Consider the following 19151-nt stretch of genomic DNA (forward strand, 5'->3'; position numbering starts at 1 on the left):
CGGGGCGGCGGCGGGGCCGCGGCGGGGCCGGAGCCGGGGCTAGAGGGCGGCGCGGAGTGTGAACGCTCCGCTCCTTGCGCAGAGCGCCGATGGGCGCGTCCCGTGACACGTATACCTCGGAATGATGCGATACACGGGCGCCGCCATGGTGCTGTACGGAGCCGGCCCAGCCCCGCCCCTCCGTTCCCCGTGAGAGTAACCCCTTCCACCATGCCCGCCCCACTCGGAGACGCCTTTCGGGGCTCGGCTGCCACGGACCCAGCGGCTCGTCGGGAGGCGGGCGCCCAGCTGCGCCGACGAGGCAAGCGAGGGGCGCCGCGAGCGAACCCCCCTTTCCCCACCGGCCCCGCGCCGTACAGCTGCACCCCGGCCAAAATGGCGGCGGCCATGTGGCGGCCGCCATGTTGTGCCGTACAGAAACCCCTTCCCCACCGGCGAGGGGCGCCGGGGTGACCCGGCTCCGCCATCTTGCCGTACGGCGGCGCGGCGGGGCCGGGGCCGGGGCGGGGGCCGGGGCGGGCCCGGCCGGCCGAGGGCGGCGGCGGCGGCGGTCGGAGATGGTGATCTGCTGCGCCGCCGCCAACTGCTCCAACCGGCAGGGCAAGGCGCGCCACGGCGCCGTCTCCTTCCACAGGTAAGGGCGGCCCGCCCGGCCCGCCGCAAGTGCCGCGGCCGGGCCGCCCGCGCCCCGGTCCCGCTCCCCTCGCCGGGCCCCCACGGCAGCGGCTGCCCTTTGTTTCCCTCAGGGGAGAGCGGCTCGGGGCTGCCGGCTCCTGCAGCGCCGGCCGGGCAGCGGGAGCGCCCCTCGCCGCGGGCCCGGCCCTCCCCGGCCTGTCAGCCCGGGCTGTGCCCCCGCCTCACGCCTCGCTGGGGATGCTGCCCCGGGACGAGTCCCGCTGGGGACGGAGCCTGCTTCCCCTGCTCTGGGGCTTGCTTGCTCTGCAGGCGTTTGTACACCTCGTGAAATGTTGTTAAGCAGCAGCCGGGTTACGCTGGGCAGCGTGCTGGCCGGGCTGGCTGTCCTGGTGCTGCTCACGTCCCCCTTCCGTGTGGGCTGGCTGTTCCTCGTGGGGCTGGTGAGGGGAATAATGCATCGGTTGGTGGTGGGAATGGAAACAACACCTTTTAGTCGTACGTTTGTTGTGAAGTGGAGCTGTTGACGCAGTGAATGAATATCAGATATTTCATCCTAAAGTGAATGAATTCTTAAATGAGTTTAATTTAATTCGTAAATGAGTGTAATTTAATTCGTAAATGAGCGTAACTTACCAAAACACAACTTTCCCCAAAATCTCCTAAACTTAGCCGTCGCCTTGGACTTGGTCGCCTTCAAGGTCTTTTCCAGCCTCAACAGTTCTGTGACTCTGTGATTCTGTAATTCTGAAAGTACCAACCCTCCCGATTTCCAAAACGTAGCTCATTTTTCAGTGGTTTTTCTCTGTTCCCTTTTCAGATTCCCTCTGAAGGATTCGAAGCGCTTGATTCAGTGGCTGAAAGCCGTTCAGAGAGACAACTGGACCCCCACCAAGTACTCCTTCCTTTGCAGCGAGCACTTCACCAAAGACAGTTTCTTCAAGCGGCTGGAAGACCATCACCGCTTGCTGAAGCCCACTGCTGTCCCCACCATCTTCCAGCTCGTGGAGAAGAAGCACGGCAAGCTGGATTATGTCAGGAGCCGCAGGAAAATAGCGAGGCAGGTGCTGGTGCAGGATGGGGAGGCCCCGCAGGAAGGAGGAGGTGAGGTAGCACACAGGGCCCCATCTCCTGCCCAGGACTTCATGGTGATGCAAGGGACAAAAGAGATGGAGGAGGCCGCTCTGAAAGAGGAACTGGGCTCGATGTCCAAGGAGGAGCAGGCCCTCCACAGCCAGCTGGACGGCCCGCGGAGGAGGACGTTAGGGGATCACTTGGGAGCGCAGGTAAAGCCCGAGAGGTCTCCTGGCAAGGACTGTGCCAGGGGCAGCTGGGCGGGGAGCTGGGTGGCAGACAGGAGCGGCGTGTCCGTGGACGACTTCACCCCCCCTGCCTCGGGCGCTTGCAAGTTCATCGGCTCCCTCCACTCGTACAGCTTCTCCTCCAAGCACGCCCGGGAGAGGCCGTCCCTCCCCAAGGAGCAGCTGGAAAGGAAAAGGCCAAAGAGAGACGTGGAGCCGAGCTGCAGCAGCCAGCTCCCGGGGCACGACAAGGCCGCGGCGGAGGCGGCCCCGACGTCGTCCCTCACGGCCACCCCCCAGAAGCCGTGCCCGGGTCTGTCGGCGTCCCCCGCTGACCTGACCCCGCGGCCCGCCGCCGAGGCCGTGCTGGGCCGCAAGGGCGACACGGACGCCAACCCCATGTCCATCAACGAGGTGATCATGTCGGCCTCGGGGGCCTGCAAGCTCATCGACTCCTTGCACTCGTACTGCTTCTCCTCGCGGCAGAGCAAGAGCCAGGTGTGCTGCCTGCGGGAGCAGGTGGAGAAGAAGAACGGAGAGCTGAAGCTCCTGAGGCAGAGGATCAGCCGCTCCGACAGCCAAGTCAGGAAGCTGAAGGAGAAGCTGAACGAGATGAAGAGGAACAGTTTCCCATACTTGAACAGCCTGATATCCCAGGACTGTGGTCAGTATGCCCAGGGGTGCTGCTCTGAGGTGGAGTTCCCTGTGTGTAGGTGTGATGGGAAAAAGGGATGAGAAAGGGACACTCAGGGAAGGAGAAGTGGCAGCTTGTGTAAGACCAATGGATGCAGATTGAAGAATTCACTCAGTGGGCACACAAGTTAATTCTTACATCCCTAACCTTCCCAAGATGTGGAATCAGAATTTAGGTTGTGGTGTTGCAGGCTACTCTCTTGATGAATTTATTTTCTTTTCTTTCTGGATTATTTTGACTTGGTTGTGATGAAGTGGCTCCTGCTAGGATTTTCCTTCTTCCTTTGTCACGTGCCCGTGATTTTTTTTGTGGTGTGTTAATGAGCTGTCCTAGCAGCAGGTATCTAGGAAAGTTGTTACTGTCCTCAGTGGCACAAGAAACACTTTTGATATTGGATTTCATATACTGCACTCAGTACTGAGCATACAGGAAATATAAGTGAGGTGGGAGGTGTCAGATATGGCAATGTCATGATGCACATTGAGGTCATGATTTGTGAGCAAATGTCTGTCTTTGCTTTGATCCTTTCCTCCCTTGGAAGGCAGAAGAAGTCAGGAAACTTTATGAAGCAGGGAGTGATGGAAGATGCTTTTCTATCAATGACAAAAATAATAATTAAGCACCTGAAAGCCTGGGGGAACTCAGAGAGGGATCAGGTCATGCAAAAAGTTTGTTACCTAGAAGTCAAATTGGGCCATAATCCTTCTTGTTAAAAAAAGTGTCTTTTAATGACCAGTGTGTACACAGTGACTGTGGTTGCAAGGAGCATTTCAGAGCAGGAGTTCAGGACCATCTAATGGTGGGGTGTGTGTGGCTGCTGAGAAAACATTGGGTTGCCTTGGGAAGGATTTGTGATGTGGGGCTTGGTTGGAGAAGTTGTCACCCTTGGAGGGTTGGGTGTCCCTGATGGCTTATTCTCACCTTTTCTTTAGGAGAAACCCTCCATGGCTTCTTCTGGAGCTCTTGGGCAGTCAGAAAAGTGATGCTGACTTAGGCACATTGTCCAGGCTGTTGCAGCATGGCCAGCTTCCTCACTGGAAGAGGAAAGTAGGCTAAAATTCATGAAGGTCAACACCCGGCACCGCTTTTCCCATATGTATCTAATTTTTCAAAGTATGGGAAAGCTCACACTTTTATTTGGGTAGAGGGGGTGAAAGTTTTCCCCTGGGAAATCAGCATCGTCTTGTACCTTCTGTTCTGTGTTTTTGTATTGTTTAGGTGTCAAACTAATGAAAATAACTAAATACCATTTTAGGGTTCCATAGTTGTCATTCATATATATACATATATTTATGTATGTATGTGAAATATTTGTTTATACATATATTTAAAAAGTGTCTGCCTTTGTTGGAGTACCTTCACTGAGATACTAATTGCAGAAAGAGTAACTTTAAGGATGTTTTTTTTTAATTCTGGTAAGCACTATGATTTTTCTTCTTTTTCCCAAGATTAGTGTTTTTATAGATATGTCTTTGAGAAGTGAAAATGTTCTTGTAAAAAATATTCTTAATATATGAGTTACGTGCTCTATTTTATAAGGGAAAACGTAATTTTCCTTAATGAATTGACCAATTCATTACCCATTCTGCCATCTTTCATCAACAAAACTGGAGGTCATTGTGTGAAAATGAACCATTTTGGCAATTGTAGCTTGGCATGATGGGGAGTTTATATGGAACCCTTTGGCTGGGAACTTTTTTTAAAGGGTTGGTTGGTGGATTTTTTTTTTTTTTTGAGCTTCATCTTGGTGCTCTTCTGTTTTGGACTCTTTTTTTGTGTGCTTGTAGTACTAGTTTATGGCAGTGAAAACAGCTGATGAAGTGCAGCCAGGTGAGTCTGGTTCATGCCCAGACACCGAGTTTTACTGTAATACAAAGCTGAGTTGAGAAAGGCTTTTCATATTCATAAAAATACAGTCAGGCAACACATTAGGTTAATAATAGTCTTTGTTAGCAGCCCTGTCTCAGCTGTCCCAGCTCATCTGATGTGTGGTTGAGGTGATGGTTTTAGCTGTGAACTTGAGCCTGCATATTTTTTCCTGCTAAATGCAGTTCCTTGAGTGTAAGTGCCTGACTGGACTGTGCAGGTTGTTACCTGTCTGCATCCCTCACGTTCAGCTGTTTCCACAAAATCCTGAGCACAAACACGAACTTGGGTCCACGCCCACTCAGCAGGACCTCATTTCGGTGCTGGTTCTCACACACATTCCTCTAATGAGACAAATGAATTCTGCTGGCTGTATCCAAGCTGCAGCAGGCTGGGAAGAGCAGGTTTCTGCAGGGCTGCTGCACAGCCCTGCCTGCCAGCCACGCTGATGCTGGGCAACTCAGGCTGGCCAAGTGGCTCCCAAATCCAGCTGTCACAGTGTGCTTGAGGGGTGTTTCCCAACCTTACCAGGGGCATTGACTGGTTTAGGAGAATCCCCAGGCTGTCTTCACCACTGCACAGCTGCCATGGTGGCCTTTTCCATCTAAACTTTGAATTTAGGTGTTTGTTCGGTAGGAAAATATTTCCTTCTGCTTCACGAGGTCCATGGACCAAAGGCTGAGGAACGCTGCTGGCAGATGAGCATGGTTAGGCACGGTGTACCAGGCAGGACAGGGTGAGATGTGGCTTCTGGATGCACTGGGAGAAATGAGGGAGAGCCAGCAAGCAACCAGGAATGTGTCCTGGAGAAGTCATAGGTGTCCTCACAGCACTGTCCTCTGCTACCCAGGCACTGTCTGACCATCTTCTTCTGCAGGAAGGTTTCACAGCTCTGCTGTGTCAGCTGTGCTTGCTCAGACAGGAGGTCCCAGCAGCTCCTTCCACAACACCTCCCCCTCTTGCTGTGCTCCAGTTTGGTCTGGTTGTCAAACTACATCTCCCAGCAGGCAGCAGGATCAGTGTCCTACCCAAACATGAGCTCACTTCCCTCATAGCCATCTTAGCACCCTGCGCAGAGCTCTTTCTGGGGCCTGGGGGGCTGCAGGTAGAGCAAACAGCAAAATATCTGCAAATATGGCTGGGCATGGAGCAGACACAGGTAGGATTCCATGGGATTCGAGTTTCTGTGTTCATCAGAGAGGTAAAGCTCTTAGAATTCAGCTGCTTGGGGGTATGGGGGCCTCTTCCATGCTGCATGTTTGTTTTCATGAAGGTCATATTAAAGGCAGGAGAGTTTGCAAAATGAGTTCATGTGAAAAACGGTTAGAACTCTGCTAGGAATCCATGGGAAATCTGGCTTGGATTTGTCTTTGAGTATCTGTGCAAAGCCAGTGTGGAAATGGGGTCATTTACAGTACGTTTTACATGCAAATGAAGCATAGTTGGCAAACTTTGGGCGAGCAGAAGGACAGAGCACTTAATGTGTGGTTTTGTGCTGAGCTGGAGTCCTGAGGCCTGGTCTGTGGGGCCTGGAGTGGTGTTGCCCATCGTGGTGCAACAGATTTCATTCATGTTGCAGAAAAGGAAAAGCAGAAAAACAGAAAAAAAAGTCCTGTTCCTGACTGGCACTGAGAAGTGGGGCTGTGCATGGTTGGAGGTGCTGTGCTTTCACCTGTGTGAGAGGGACTGGGCCAGCAACGAGCTGGTTCCAGTTCAGCTTGAAACTGAAATGTGTCTGATGGGTCACAGAGATGTGCTGGCAGGAAAATTGCCTCCACTGCTAGCCTGGCAGTTGCATGTTAACTTGGAGCTAGATTTTGGAAGAAAACTGCTTTTATTCTGAGACAGCAGATGCTGCTTGTGATTTTTATTTTTTTTGTGCCCTGTCTGAGGTGGGAATGGCCGGGGTAGAAAACTGGTCCATAGGGTAGGCATTGCAAAGAGCAAGAGAGCTGTAAAAGTAAACTGAGAGTGAAATATGTGTGCATAGGGGCTGAATCCATGGCAGAAGGTATCTTGAGAGATTTCACCATGGCCTGAACACTTGGGAGGGAGGTGAACTGTTTTGTGCTCAGCATGGGAGCAGTGTGCAGGCACGCCAGCTTTGGGACTTGGTTGAAGGAGGTGGCTCTTTGACCTCCCTCTTGGAGAGAAAGGCAGTTGGAAGGGAGGAAACAAGACTTTTTGCACTGCTGTTGGTTTGGTTTTTTTTCAGTGGGATGGTCTTGTTCTTTCCAGGCTTTTTTTTTGCCTAATAGTCTACGGACTTTGTGCATTAAGCATTTAATTTTGCAATGAGTTGGCAGTGACTCATAACAAAACCCAGCTTGCAGCTAGGAAGCATTGAAACAGCAAACTAAGGAAAACTTGAGAGAAATTCAGGCTGAGCTCAGGTAGGGTATTTGGTTACTCATAATGAGTAGAATTAAAAAAATATTTTCTCTGTCTTTTGTAAAGCAGAAGTCTGGCAATGACTACAGGCACTGGAGCATTACCACCTTGGTACTTGGCTATGAAATGAATTACTGAGTCTATAGCATGAACATTTGTGAATATAACCACATTTGGAGCAGAGATGGGATGATCTGTTCAATAGCTGATCTGCTGGTACCTGGTGGGACTCATCTTTCTTGGGGGAGAAAGAGTTCTAGCACAGGAACTGGGAGTGCTTGTTGATAGGACCTTAAACTAGCTTGGAAAGGGGAAAGGGACAAAACCAGGGTCACCAGGGAGGAGCAATGGGCTGGAGTGCCTAAACTTGAGGAAGGGAGCACTGATGGGATCCCTCAATCTGCTCCAGCAGGTGCTGGTCACAGTGCAGCACACCAGAAATGTCTCTGCATTAGTGCCCAGCAGGAGAGAGCAGTGAGGAGCTGGAGGCTTCGGCCCAGTCCCAGACAGCTGGCATCACTGGCATAAGTGGGACCTGGTGGGAATTTTCCCTGTGACTGGAGTGCCCTGAGGAGTTCCAGGCTCCTCAGGGGGGGCAGAGGGTGGCACTGTGTGTAACAGAAGGGTTGGAGTGTCTGGAGATCACAATTGGCAATGGCACAGTTGAGAACCTTTGGATAAGAACCAAGGGGCAAACAAATAATGCCATTTTTCACTGTGGGAGTCTACTCTGGACCTCCCAGCCAGGATGATGACACTGACAAATTATTCCTAGTGGAATTAAGGGATGATTCCAAGTCACCTGCCTCAGGGGACTTCAGCCTGCCAGGAATTAAGTGGGAGCATCTCACAGCTGGTATAGCCCGGGCCAGAAGGCCCCTAAAACACCTGCATGACAACTTTATGGAACAGGTCCTCAGGGAGCTTGATCTTGATCTCCTGCTTGTTTTCAGAGAGGATCTCATGAGGAGAGTGAACATTGGGGCCAACTTGGCCACAGTGACCATGGAGCCATCGAGTTTAAAATCTTGGTGACAGGAGGAAAAGTGCCTGGAAAACCTCCGCTCTGGCCATGAGGAGAGCAGACCTCAGGCTGCTCAGGGAATTAGTGAGCAAGGTCCCCTGGGAAATGTTTTTGCAGGTGCTGGGGTCTATCAGTGCTGGTCACTTTTAAACATCATCTCCTAAGGGCATAGGAACAGCATTTCCTAAATGTCAGAAGTCAAGCAGGTGAGGCAGAAGGCTGGCTTGGCTGATGTCTCTTGGAAATAAGATGGAATGATGGAAGATGCCCAGTAGAAGCAAGGTCAGGTGATGTGGGAAGAACATACAGTGCTCCCCACTGTAAGAAAATTCTTACAGGCAAAGCTCAGTTGGAGTCAAAGCTGCCAAAACTGCAGAGAAAAATAAATTTTTTTTCAAATATATAAATGGCAAAAAGCAGTTTAGAAATAACATTAGCCTGTTCCAGGATGAGGATGATCACCTCACAAACAGGGACCGGGACAAGGCAAAGGTGTTTAATGCTTTCTTTTAGAACCAATTAGCAACTGTGCTGAAGGAAGAATTTCAGGGAACTGCCCAGTTGATGCTGCAGACCCCACACTTTGAAGACTCAAGGATTTTGTTTGGGGATTTGTTTTGGGGGGTTTTTTTTGGTGGGTTTTTTTTTGTTTTTTGAGGGTTTTTTTTGGGCGTGGTGGTTGTTGTTGTTGTTTGTATGGTTTTTTCCCTCAAGTTTTCTGCAGAAAGTGTTCCCCAGCCCAAGGAAATGGGTTAGCTGCCTTGTTAGCAGCCAGCTGGCCCCTCCCTGTGGCTTTACTGATAAAGCTGTGTAGGAACTGGTGCCAGCTTAGCTCTCTGTGCCAGGGATCCCACTGGAAAGCCACACTGGTGGCCTGAGGGGGCTGCCCAGCTGCTCTGGTTTGTCTCCCAGCAGGGAGAACTCAGGATCTCCTGGGGCAAAGCCTGGACAGCCAGTTCCAGTGCAGGGTGGGATCTGGCTTGGAAACTCTCTGGGAAAAGATGCAGGAACAGTGTGCCTGTGAGTTTGGAGGGGTGGAGCAGGGTCAGGTGGTGAAATGGAGCTGATCTGTGTGCTCAGGGCCTGGGCATGGGGGTTGTGGCCTGAGTGACTTCCTGAGGGAAAGAGATCAACGTGATCAGGTTGCTTATGGGTGTGTGGTTTTGTCTCCCAGACTGTTACAACTCATGAGTGTCATGGCTCATTTCAGTGAGATTTTGTAGAACCACAGGATGGTTTGGGTTGAAGGGACCTTAAAGCTCCTCTTGTTCCAGCCCCCTGCCATGGGCAGGGACAGCTTCCACTTCACCAGGCAGGAGAGGAATGGGATCTTGGAGATGCTGGGTCCCTAATGGCTTCCAGAAAGTGTAGAAGAGGAATGTCCTTGTTAAGAAAGAGGATGAGAGAGAGCTTCCCTGTTAGTAGGCAAAAGAGGAACTGTGCATATGAATGCCACAGAATCTGCATTTAAGAGGACCCCCTCTGAGTGTGAAGCTTTAAGTGTGTAGAAGGGCGACCAGGGTCTCTTGTGCTGCAAATTCTCAGATGTCATTTGTATTCTTGATACTATCTTACACTTACCTTTTAAGCCACATTAGTGGGGTTTTTGTAAAAATGATATGCTAGGAGTTTAGACCTTTCAAAAGGGATATACAGGCTCCTTCATCAGTGACTGTATCTATAAACCTAAAATTTGAAACAAAGCAGCTCAGCATGGAACTTCTTGTTGCTACAATAGTCTTGCATTTACCTGCCCCACCATGACATAAAAAAGCAAATTGCTTTTCAAATAGCTGCTTTTTTTTTTTTCTTCTGGTGGATTCAATCAGACTCTCTCCTGTCTGCTCCCTCTTGCTTTTCCACTCTCCCAGCCCAGCCTTCCAGCCAGGAAAGAAAAAATTCTTAGTCCACTAGCCAGAGAGCAGCATTGAAGGTAAGAAGAGCATGGGATGAGATCAGGATGTCTGCACTCTGCACTTCACTGAGCCCCTGGTCCTTATTCACTTCTGCTGCACTTGACTTTTCCAAGCCACATGAGAACTAAAGAGCTCTTCAGCTTTGCTGCCATCTAGATGGTTTAGAAAAGTAATGATGATCACTTGGCTGTGCTGTTTGCCCAAGTGCCAGAGACTTCAGGATGTACAGTTCCATCCTCACTTCTGAGCTGGCTGGAATTCCAGCTCTTTGGAAGTGAGACCAGCTCACCAGGTCAGGCACCTCCAGCCAGGCTGGGTGCTGCACAGAAGGCAGTGGGGTCAAGCTGGGGGTGCTGGAAATGATCACTTGGCTTCTCTGGGTTTGTAATCAAGTCTAAAGAGTGGGAATGGCTGCAGCTATTCCTTTCATCTGTTGTTTGGATGCTTTTCCTGAAGTGCAAGCAGGAGAAAAGCAAGTGCCCTATGAAAGCACTGTGGTGACAGAAGCTGTCCTGCTCCTGGGATGCTGACCCAGGAGAGGGCAGCAGCAGCCCAGGCTGAAGGCTCCTGCAGCTTTTCCAAAGCTCTCTTCCATCATGGGAGATGAGCTTGCAAAAAGTTTAGAAAGAAATGCAGCAGAGTGAAAGGCAAACATCAGCTGGAGAGAGGAGCAGTATGCTCCTCATCCACAGAACTGTGTGCTCCCCTCATGGAACTGGAAAGGTGAGTACAAGGAAATCCTGCCCAGTACACTGCCACTGCTGTACAGGTTGTGGGAACCCCTTTCCAGGCTGGCAGGGTGTTCTGCAGATCCTGGCTCTGATGCTGTAGACCTTTATCATGATTTCCTAGTGACCTCTCATGTTCCTTCATGTTGCTTCCCCTGCAAAATACTTCAGGATGAAGCAAAGTAGCAGCACTTTGCTGGCATGGGCTGGCTTCTCAAACCTGCTCTCTGGGAGAATGAGTACCACAGGTGGCCTCTTTTACCCAGGAAAGCTGCTCTTCCTTCTCCTTTGGCATTTCAGCTGTGAGCTGTCCTTCCTCCTTGCTCAGTCTTTTAGCCTGACATTTCATAAAGAGCACAGCAAAACTCAGACTGGTCAAGCAAATTTTGGCCACAGCCTTACTCTTTTAGGTTGTGATTTCTGCCTGCAGTTGAGTCTGTGCCTTTTAAATCAGCCAGACAGGCAGCTTGTTCTTGTATTCTTGATCTCACTAGGTGTGAACACCCCCCTGCAGCGCCCACCTTGCCAGTATGAAATATTTATCCCATGAGGGGGAAGAGGACATGCTTTAAGCTTACTTCAGTCATATTTCTCTGCATAACAGACTGCTGAGAGTAGCAGGCATCCTGTTTGTGTGGGAATCCATCTTTGCCAACATCCTGTGGGTGATGTTTTGCTTTTCCTACTTACACCTTAGTAATGGATCTGCTCTGCTCTTCACATGGTTTTAAATTGTCTGTCTCCATTTTCCTGATGTATTTTTTTCAGGTCACAACCTCTGAAAGTAAAATGCAAAACTGTTTATCAAAACTCTCCCACAGCACCAAGCCTGACAGAGTTCAAGAAGCATTTGTACAAAACTTCCAGGCACATGGTGTGACTCTTTAGGATGGTCCTGTGCAGGGCCAGGAGTTGGACTTGATGATCCTTGTGGGTTCCTTCCATCTCAGATTATTCAGTGGTTCTGTAAAATGATTTGTTAAAGAAGTTTTAACTTTGTGAAACAGACCTTGGTTGCTTTTTCATAACTGCAGTGACAAAGGGAAGTGTCATTCTCTTCTGTTTACTCTTTGCCTTACAGACATAAATATACAAGTATTTTTAAGATGTTTGCCTTAGTCCAGAGCCTTAGTAGAACAGCTTCTGAATGATCCTTGCTTGTCTCTTTGCAAAGGTTCAGGCTATTGTCACCCTCTTTAAAATATTATAGCCAAACTTTGATCTTGAATATGTACACAGCCTGATTTTCTTTTGAAATGAGGACTCATTTCCTCAGTCTCTGAAACAAACAGGAACAGTATGTGCTCAGTGCTTGGGAGAGATTAGCCAGAGTGTTAGAGGTTTCATTATCATTTAATGATTATTCTTTATTCTGAGGTTTCAGTCATCTTCTTCCCTGCACGTAGATGGGAGGGGGCTTTTCTTTCAGATCAAGCTGCAGAGAGCAGTCAGAAGTGGACCACCTGCAAGAGTGCTCTATGTATGGCTGAGAGCTGGTTTGGAAACAGACCCACTTTCCATGACTGTTCATTGTCCCCCATTTCCCCCCTTGGAGCTGGCACTGCTCTGAAGAACAGCATTGCTGTGGTGTTGAACCATCTCTGAGGTGTTTCATGTTCACCTCCAGCCAGCTGGAGGCAGCTCACAGCAACCTGCAGAGCACACATCCTTCACTTTTCATTCCTCCTTCTTTCTTTTCCTCCGCAGAGACTCCCCAGCTGAACCCTGTGATGGAACCCCTGTCCTGGATGCTGGGCACCTGGCTCTCAGACCCACCAGGAGATGGCACCTTCCCCACCATGAAGCCCTTCCAGTACCTGGAGGAAGTGCACATCTCTCACGTGGGACAGCCCATGCTCAACTTCTCGTAAGTCAGGGGGCCTGCCTGGGCTGGCAGCAGCTGCTGGATTGGAGCAGGCATGGCTCCAGGGAGATTTGTTAGTTGGGCTTCTTTTCCAGTGGCAAAGTACATAAATTTTTACCTACAAAAGGAGATGATGCTGTGGTATGTGACTGCATGGTCTGATTTTCCTTGAACACTTGTGATTAATTGGCGTTACAAATGCCAATTACAGTGGCCCACGAAGGGTAATTTTAGATGATTAGCTTTAAGGCATTTGCAACATAGTGTGGCAAAAGCTGGTAGGCCAAGAAATGCTTGTAATATATTGTAATTAAGAAATAATTAGCTTCTGATTGAGATAGCATGAATTATAACATCTGTATTGACTCGCCCTTCACATGAAACTGAAAATGGAATAAAAGTTTTTAAAACACCTTTCAGTTGCCCCATCTCTGAGTCATCTCTGACAAAAACTTGTGATTAATTGACATCCTTTGTGAAATTCCCACTTAAAATAAATGAAGGAGCTATGGCATGGCTACAAGCTTTCTCCATTTTAAGCTGTGGTCCTCAGTCTTCACTACTGTGAAAATCTGAGAAAAATTAGTGCTTATCAAACATGTGGGACAGGAGGCAGGTAACTTAACTACTTGCTTTGGCTTCAAGTGGTTGTTCTAAGAAAAATCAAAAGAAATCCAGAGGGAGGAAGTGACAAGTTGGCTACTGCTCAGTAGTGCCCCCGTGTTCCTTCAGGAGGAGTGAGTTGGAAAGTGTGTTGCTTTGAAAACCAAGAAAAGAAGAATTACAGGATGGAAGTGCTGTGTGAGAAATGCCCTGTGTTCCTGGAGTGTGATGGAGCTGCCAGCTCAGCCTGTGACTGCTTTAGTCCAATTTCCAAAAGAAACAAAGCTCTGACAGTCTTGCTCTGGCTGCACCTCCCTCCCCAGCTTGTGAACAGTTCCTTATTTGAGTCACCTTTTGTTTTTGCCCCTCCTTTTCTTTGTGCCAAGGAGTTACAGAGCTGTGAGCTGTTGAGCTGTAGGAAGCACCAGGAAAATAGGCAGCAGTCCTGAAGGACAGACACCCTGAGCTTTCCTGGCTCCTGGAGCAGTGGCTCTTAGGAGACAGTCCCTGTATGCCTTAAATGCTCCAAGCACTGAAGGCTGCCTGATTTAAGTTTGTTTCTCCTTTGATAAGTGTAATCACCCATGTTATGGGTGACCAAACCTACAGTTCTTAAAAATAAATAAGAGTCTGAAGAATAAATAAGTCTGAGCTGAATTTGTTATCTTTTTGAACGGGGTGATGGGAGAAATATGTCTGCTCTGTTGCTTCCTACAGCAAGGAATATACAGAAGAAACAACTTTTCCAGGTGCAAAAGCTAAATAAGGATGATACAGTAATTCCAGATATTTATTTGAGAAAAGGAAGGTTTTGAGATGTGTGGCTTCAGCATCTGTGAAATATCCTGAGGGGTTTCTGAGCTCTTAGAGAGACCCAGGGGTCGTGGAAAGTCTAAAGCTTGAACTTAAAGATTTAACTCCAGCTCTAAGAAATAGCTATGCCTCTGGAAAGTAATCATATTTTACATCTCAGCTGTGAAGTGTTGTCAGTCTTTAACTCTTCAAAGAGTAGTGCAGGCACTCATGTGGTTAAATAAGAGGAAACCGGGACAAAAAATGTCTTTTGAGTGCAAAACACGTGAGCATTTGTGTTCTATGTCTCAGGTTCAACGCCTTCCACCCGGACACCAGGAAGCCCATGCACCGGGAGTGCGGCTTCATCCGCCTCAAGCCTGACACTAACAAGGTGGCCTTCATCAGTGCCCAGAACACAGGTACACTCCCATACCCACACTGGGGAAAAGAAGAGGTTCTTACCCTGCTGGGCCTTCTCATCACTTTTTCAGAAAGTTCTTGCACCTCTCACAGTTTTAGTTAATTAATTTTCGCTGTTGGAATCGCTGCTCTTTGGTGCTGGACCCACGGTGGTTCCTAAACTAGGAGAGCCTCCCAGTGTGTGGGTGCAGCACCTTGGTGCTTCTTGCCTTGTGGGGTCTGAATGAGAGAGAACCACATCTCAGTTTAAACCCCAGTTGGTGCTTAAGTTTGCAGCTAAAAGGACAGGTGCTGAAGGGAGGAGTGCCAGTTGTGCTGTGACACTCATCCCACGGTGTGAGTAAAGTCCAGCTGAATTTTTGTGGGCAGCATTCCATGTCTGAGGTTGTGTGGATCTGCAGTTGTCAATAAATAAAATAAATAGGGCAAATTAAACCATTCTCCACAGGGAGTACTGGTCTGTTGAGTAGCCTAATAGAGCATGGAGTGGTTTGGGTGGGAAGGAGCCTCAAAGCCCATCTCATTCCACCTCCCTGCCATGGCCAGGGACACCTTCCCCCAGACCAGGGTATTCCAAGCCCTGTCTGACCAGACTTTGAACATTTCCAGGGATGGGTCAGCCACAGCTTTTCTGGGCACTCTGTGCCAGGGCCTCACCACCCTCACAGGGAAGAATTTCTTCCTAATATCTAATCTAAATTTCTCCTCTTACAGATTAAAAGCTTTTTCCTTGTCCTGTCCTTATCTGAATGTGTAAAAAGTCCCTCTTCCTCTTTTTTATAAGCCTCCTTTTAAGTACTGAAAGGTCAAAATAATAATTGTGGCATACTTAAATAACCTTTGTAGCCTAATAATATGTATGCCCTTGCTTTTCCCTAGGTCTGGTGGAGGTGGAGGAAGGGGAGGTGAATGGACAAGAGCTGTCTATAGCTTCTCACTCCATAGCCAGGATCTCCTTTGCCAAGAAGCCCCATGTAGAGCAGGTGAGTGCACCCAGAGTGAGCCATTCCCACAGCACTGCTTGCCCCAGGAGGAGTCCAGTTGAGAGGATATGTTATTTAGCATGCTTTAATTACAGAATGCCATCAGGGGTTCTTGGAAGTGTACTGCATGGCATCCTGGCTTATTCTTTCTGTAAGAGCCTTCAGGAGAGATTTTGTACATTATGAGACCCAGAGGGATCATTGTGATAAAAACTGGCAGGCTGGATCAGAGCAGCTAACCCAGAATCCTGTCTCCAGAATGGCCAGTAGCAGGTCCTTAGGGAAGCAAAGAGGAAAGTCTTGGCTAAATACTCTTTTATGGCAATGGGATTAGTTATGACTGCTGGTTTTCTGGATTGATTGCAGTATGAGGATGCACATTTAAGGTATGGTCAGCATTGGGCCTCATGAGGATGTTTCAGGAACACCTGAAGCTCTGCTCTCTTGCTTTTCAGAGCATTCAGACCTTGCTCTGGGCTCTTTTCCCATCTGGCACTTGCTGTCAGCTCCACCTTTGGTTGGCTGCTTTTGGGGGTTTGACCTTTTTGGGTGTGTAGTTGGGGTTTGTTGATACAGCTGGCAGGGGTACAGCCAGCTGTGAGTGCAGTGACACTGCTGGAGTCAGTGTGGCATCCTGAGGTCACCTCTGGAAGTGCCACTGTCACATCTGAAGCTGTGGTGGCTGAGCAGCAGCTGGGACAGCAGGGCTGAACAAGCTCTCACAGCCTGGTGTGCTTTAAAACTGACCCTTAGACAGCAGAGAGCACAAGTTTGTGCAGATGTAGACAAAAATTTGGTTTGCCTACACAGATAGTGTCCTAACTTTGGGAAGTCCCAACTCCCCTGCCTTTGGATGCATGTTTTCAGTTGTTGGCTTTCCTCTTTCCCAGGAACAGCTTTATTGTCTCCTTCCTGTAGCAGAATTAAAGCCATTAGATACTGTGGATGTCAGCAGGGAGGCAGAGCTCTGGATTGCAAACATTGAAATAAAAGGGACTGTCCTCTGAGTCACTGCCTGAACTGTGGGCAGATAGACTGCCAGGAGGAGAGGGCAAAGCACAGAAAGGCAGCAGATGTAGCTGAGGGCTCCAAGGCTCGCCTTGGCTGGAAGAAGGAAGCTCTGGGGCTGGAGGTCTGTACTCATCTGGCACCTGTGGGAAGCTCAGGCCCAGGACTGGTCCTAGTGAGTGTCTGGGAGGCCCTTGCTGATGAAGGAGGGTGTGGAATGAGAGGAGTTGTCAGGAAACCAGCTCCCAGAGCCTTTTCTCCTTCACCAAGAGCAGCTTGAATTGCCTGTGGAAACAAAGAGGCCACAGCTTTGTGAGAAGGACGTGTGTGCTGCTGCTGTAGTTGCTCATCTTGAGAGAACTTCATATTGTTGCATTCCTGGTGAAAAGTGATTCAGGGTGGCTGTGGCTTGGCTGAGCTGTCACTGAGGCAGGAGGGCTCATTTCCTGCACCAGGCTGTGTCATGAGTGGTTTAGATTGCTTGAAGAATCACCTTTAAAGGTGTTATCAATGCAGATTTAATGTAAATTTGTGAAAGCACAGCTTCACAGAATTTAATGGCAAGGTTGCCTCTGTTGCTACTCATGGATGAGGAGGGGCCAAGGACAGCCTCCATTCTTTATTAGATGCAGGGAGAAGATGAGGAAAAGGCAGAGAGGCAGAGGTACTTAACACCTTCTTTTCCTCAGTTTTTACAGTAAGATAGGTCAGCAGAGTGGATAAGCAGGGACAGGGAACAGAACAGCCCCCTGTAATCCAGCAGGAAGCAGTTGGTGACCTGCTGAGACACTCAGATGCTCACAGGTGAATGGGACCAGATGGGATCCATCCTAGGGGGATGAGGGAGGTGCTGGATGAGCTCCCCAGGCTGCTCTCCATCATTTACCATCAGTCCTGGCTCACCAGAGAGGTCCCAGAGGACTGGGGGTGCCATCCACAAGAAGGGCCATAAAGAAGCTCTGGGCAACTCCAGACCTGTCAGCCTGACCTCAGTGCCCAGCAAGGTTATGGAGCAGCTCATCCTGAGTGCCATCACACAGCACCTAGGGGATAGCCAGGGCTCACACCCAGCCAGTGTGGGTTTAGGAGGGGCAGGTCCTGCCTGATCAGCCTGAGCTCCTTTTACAGCCAGCTGACCCACCTGTGGGACACAGTGTCCCACAGCATCCTCCTGGAAAAGCTGCAGCCCTCAGCTTAGACAGGAGCACTCAGGAGGGTTCAGAACTGCCTGGATGGAAGGGCCCAGGGTGGTGGGGATGGTGCTGCACCCACCAGTGGTGTCCCCCAGGGATCAGTGTTGGGCCCAGTCCTGTTTAATATCTTCACTGATGGTCTGGAGAGGGGATTGAGTGCACCATCAGCAGATTTGCAGATGACACAAGCTGGGAGTGAGTGTCAATCTGTTGGAGGTGTTAGGGCTCTGCAGAGGGACCTGGACAGGCTGGGTAGATGGGCTGAGTCCAACATGAGGTTTAACAAGTCCAAGTGCCTGGTCCTGCACTTTGGGCACAACAAGGCTACAGGCTGCAGACAGAGTAACTGGACAGTGCCCAGGTGGAAAGGGGCCTGGGGGTGCTGGTCAGCAGCAGCTGAACATGAGCCAGCAGAGTGTCCAGGTAGCCAAGAAGGCCAGTGGCTCCTGGCCTGTGTCAGGAATGGTGTGGCCAGCAGGAGCAGGGAGGTCATTCTTCCCCTGTACTCGGCACTGGTGAGGCCACACTTCAAGTGCTGTGTCCAGTTCTGGGCCCCTCTGTTTGGGAAGGATGTTGAGATGCTCAAACGCATCCAGAGAAAGGCAACATGGCTGGTAAAGGGTCTGGAACACAAGTCCTGTGAGGAGTGGCTGAGGGAGCTGGGGGTGTTTAATCTGGAGAAGAGGAGGCTGAGGGGAGAACTCATCACTCTGCAACTCCCTGAAAGGAGGGTGTAGGCAGGTATGGGTTGTTCTCCTCTCCCAGGCAACCAGTGACAGGACAAGAGGACACAGTCCTGAGCTGCACCAGGGGAGGCTTAGGTTGGACATGAGTTATTCACAGAAAGGGTGACTGAGCATTGGGCTGCCCAGGGAGGTGGGCCAGTCACTGTGCCTGGAGGTGTTTAAGAAAAGCCTGCATGTGTCACTCAGTGCCATGTTTAGTTAATTAGGTGGTATCAGGTCATAGGCTGGATGGTGGTCTCAAAGGTCTTTTCCAGCTTAGCTAATTCTGTGATTCTGTGAACGTGCCTTGTTCCATGGATAATGGGCTGGTATTGTGGAGAGGGCTGCTTTCTTTAGGAGAGCAAACCCCTTGTTTATTTGCCTGCTGTGGTGAGGATATCCTTCCTTGGTGGTGTATAGACAGCAGGCAGGTGGATGGCAAAGGGAGGAAAGCACAGGTGATAGATTCAGCTTATGGACACTCATTGCTTGATTTCCTTATTTCTTTTCCTCCCCCCGGTTCAGATTACCAGAAAATTCAGGCTCAATTCCGATGGGAAACTCGAACAAACTGTCTCAATGGCAACCACTACGCAGCCCATGACTCAGCACTTGCACATCACCTACAAGAAGGTGACACCCTGACACCAGGAGTGCTGGGTCTCCTCGCTGAGGGCGAGGAGCAAGGACATCCTGCCCCAAGAGCAGCAGCTCAGGAGCACGGCATGGCAGACCCTGGAGCTGCCTGCCTGCGCTCGTCCCTTGGGCCCCAGAGCTGCCCATCCTGTTGAGAATGTTACTCAGATGTTTCTGTAATGGTATATAAAAAATAAATAAAAAGCTTTTATTTTTATGGCTGTGTCTTTGGTGTGTGCTGCCTGCTGCTCAGCAGTGCTCATGGAGGGGATTTGTGCTGCCTTGAATTAGTAGGTGTTGGGGTGGAGATCCAGCCTCCTGGACAGCCTGGAGAACTTTGGGGAAGCTACAGGAATGGATTTGCACTGCAG

At 49.8% G+C, this 19151-nt stretch overlaps 1 protein-coding gene across 1 annotated transcript; it reads left to right on the forward strand.

The window, feature by feature from the left end:
• The first annotated feature begins 475 nt into the window (after positions 1–475).
• Positions 476–18997, forward strand: THAP4 (THAP domain containing 4). Its single transcript, XM_064435690.1, has 6 exons — positions 476–634; positions 1454–2598; positions 12261–12420; positions 14125–14234; positions 15115–15218; positions 18670–18997. The coding sequence occupies exons 1-6, from the start codon at positions 558–560 to the stop codon at positions 18787–18789; spliced, it is 1716 nt and encodes a 571-aa protein (XP_064291760.1). The 5' UTR covers positions 476–557; the 3' UTR covers positions 18790–18997.
• Positions 18998–19151: the final 154 nt, after the last annotated feature.

The sequence above is a fragment of the Passer domesticus genome, chromosome 11 (assembly GCF_036417665.1).
Source record: "Passer domesticus isolate bPasDom1 chromosome 11, bPasDom1.hap1, whole genome shotgun sequence".
NCBI classification, from domain to species: Eukaryota; Metazoa; Chordata; class Aves; order Passeriformes; family Passeridae; genus Passer; species Passer domesticus.

What these genes read in the sequence shown, in the direction of transcription:
- THAP4 (XM_064435690.1), top strand. Translation starts at nt 558, where the DNA reads ATGGTGATCTGCTGCGCCGCCGCCAACTGCTCCAACCGGCAGGGCAAG. An exon ending in GGCGCCGTCTCCTTCCACAG is followed by an intron (nt 635 to 1,453) that starts GTAAGGGCGGCC and finishes TTCCCTTTTCAG; the next exon opens with ATTCCCTCTGAAGGATTCGA. An exon ending in AGAAGCCCCATGTAGAGCAG is followed by an intron (nt 15,219 to 18,669) that starts GTGAGTGCACCC and finishes CCCCCGGTTCAG; the next exon opens with ATTACCAGAAAATTCAGGCT.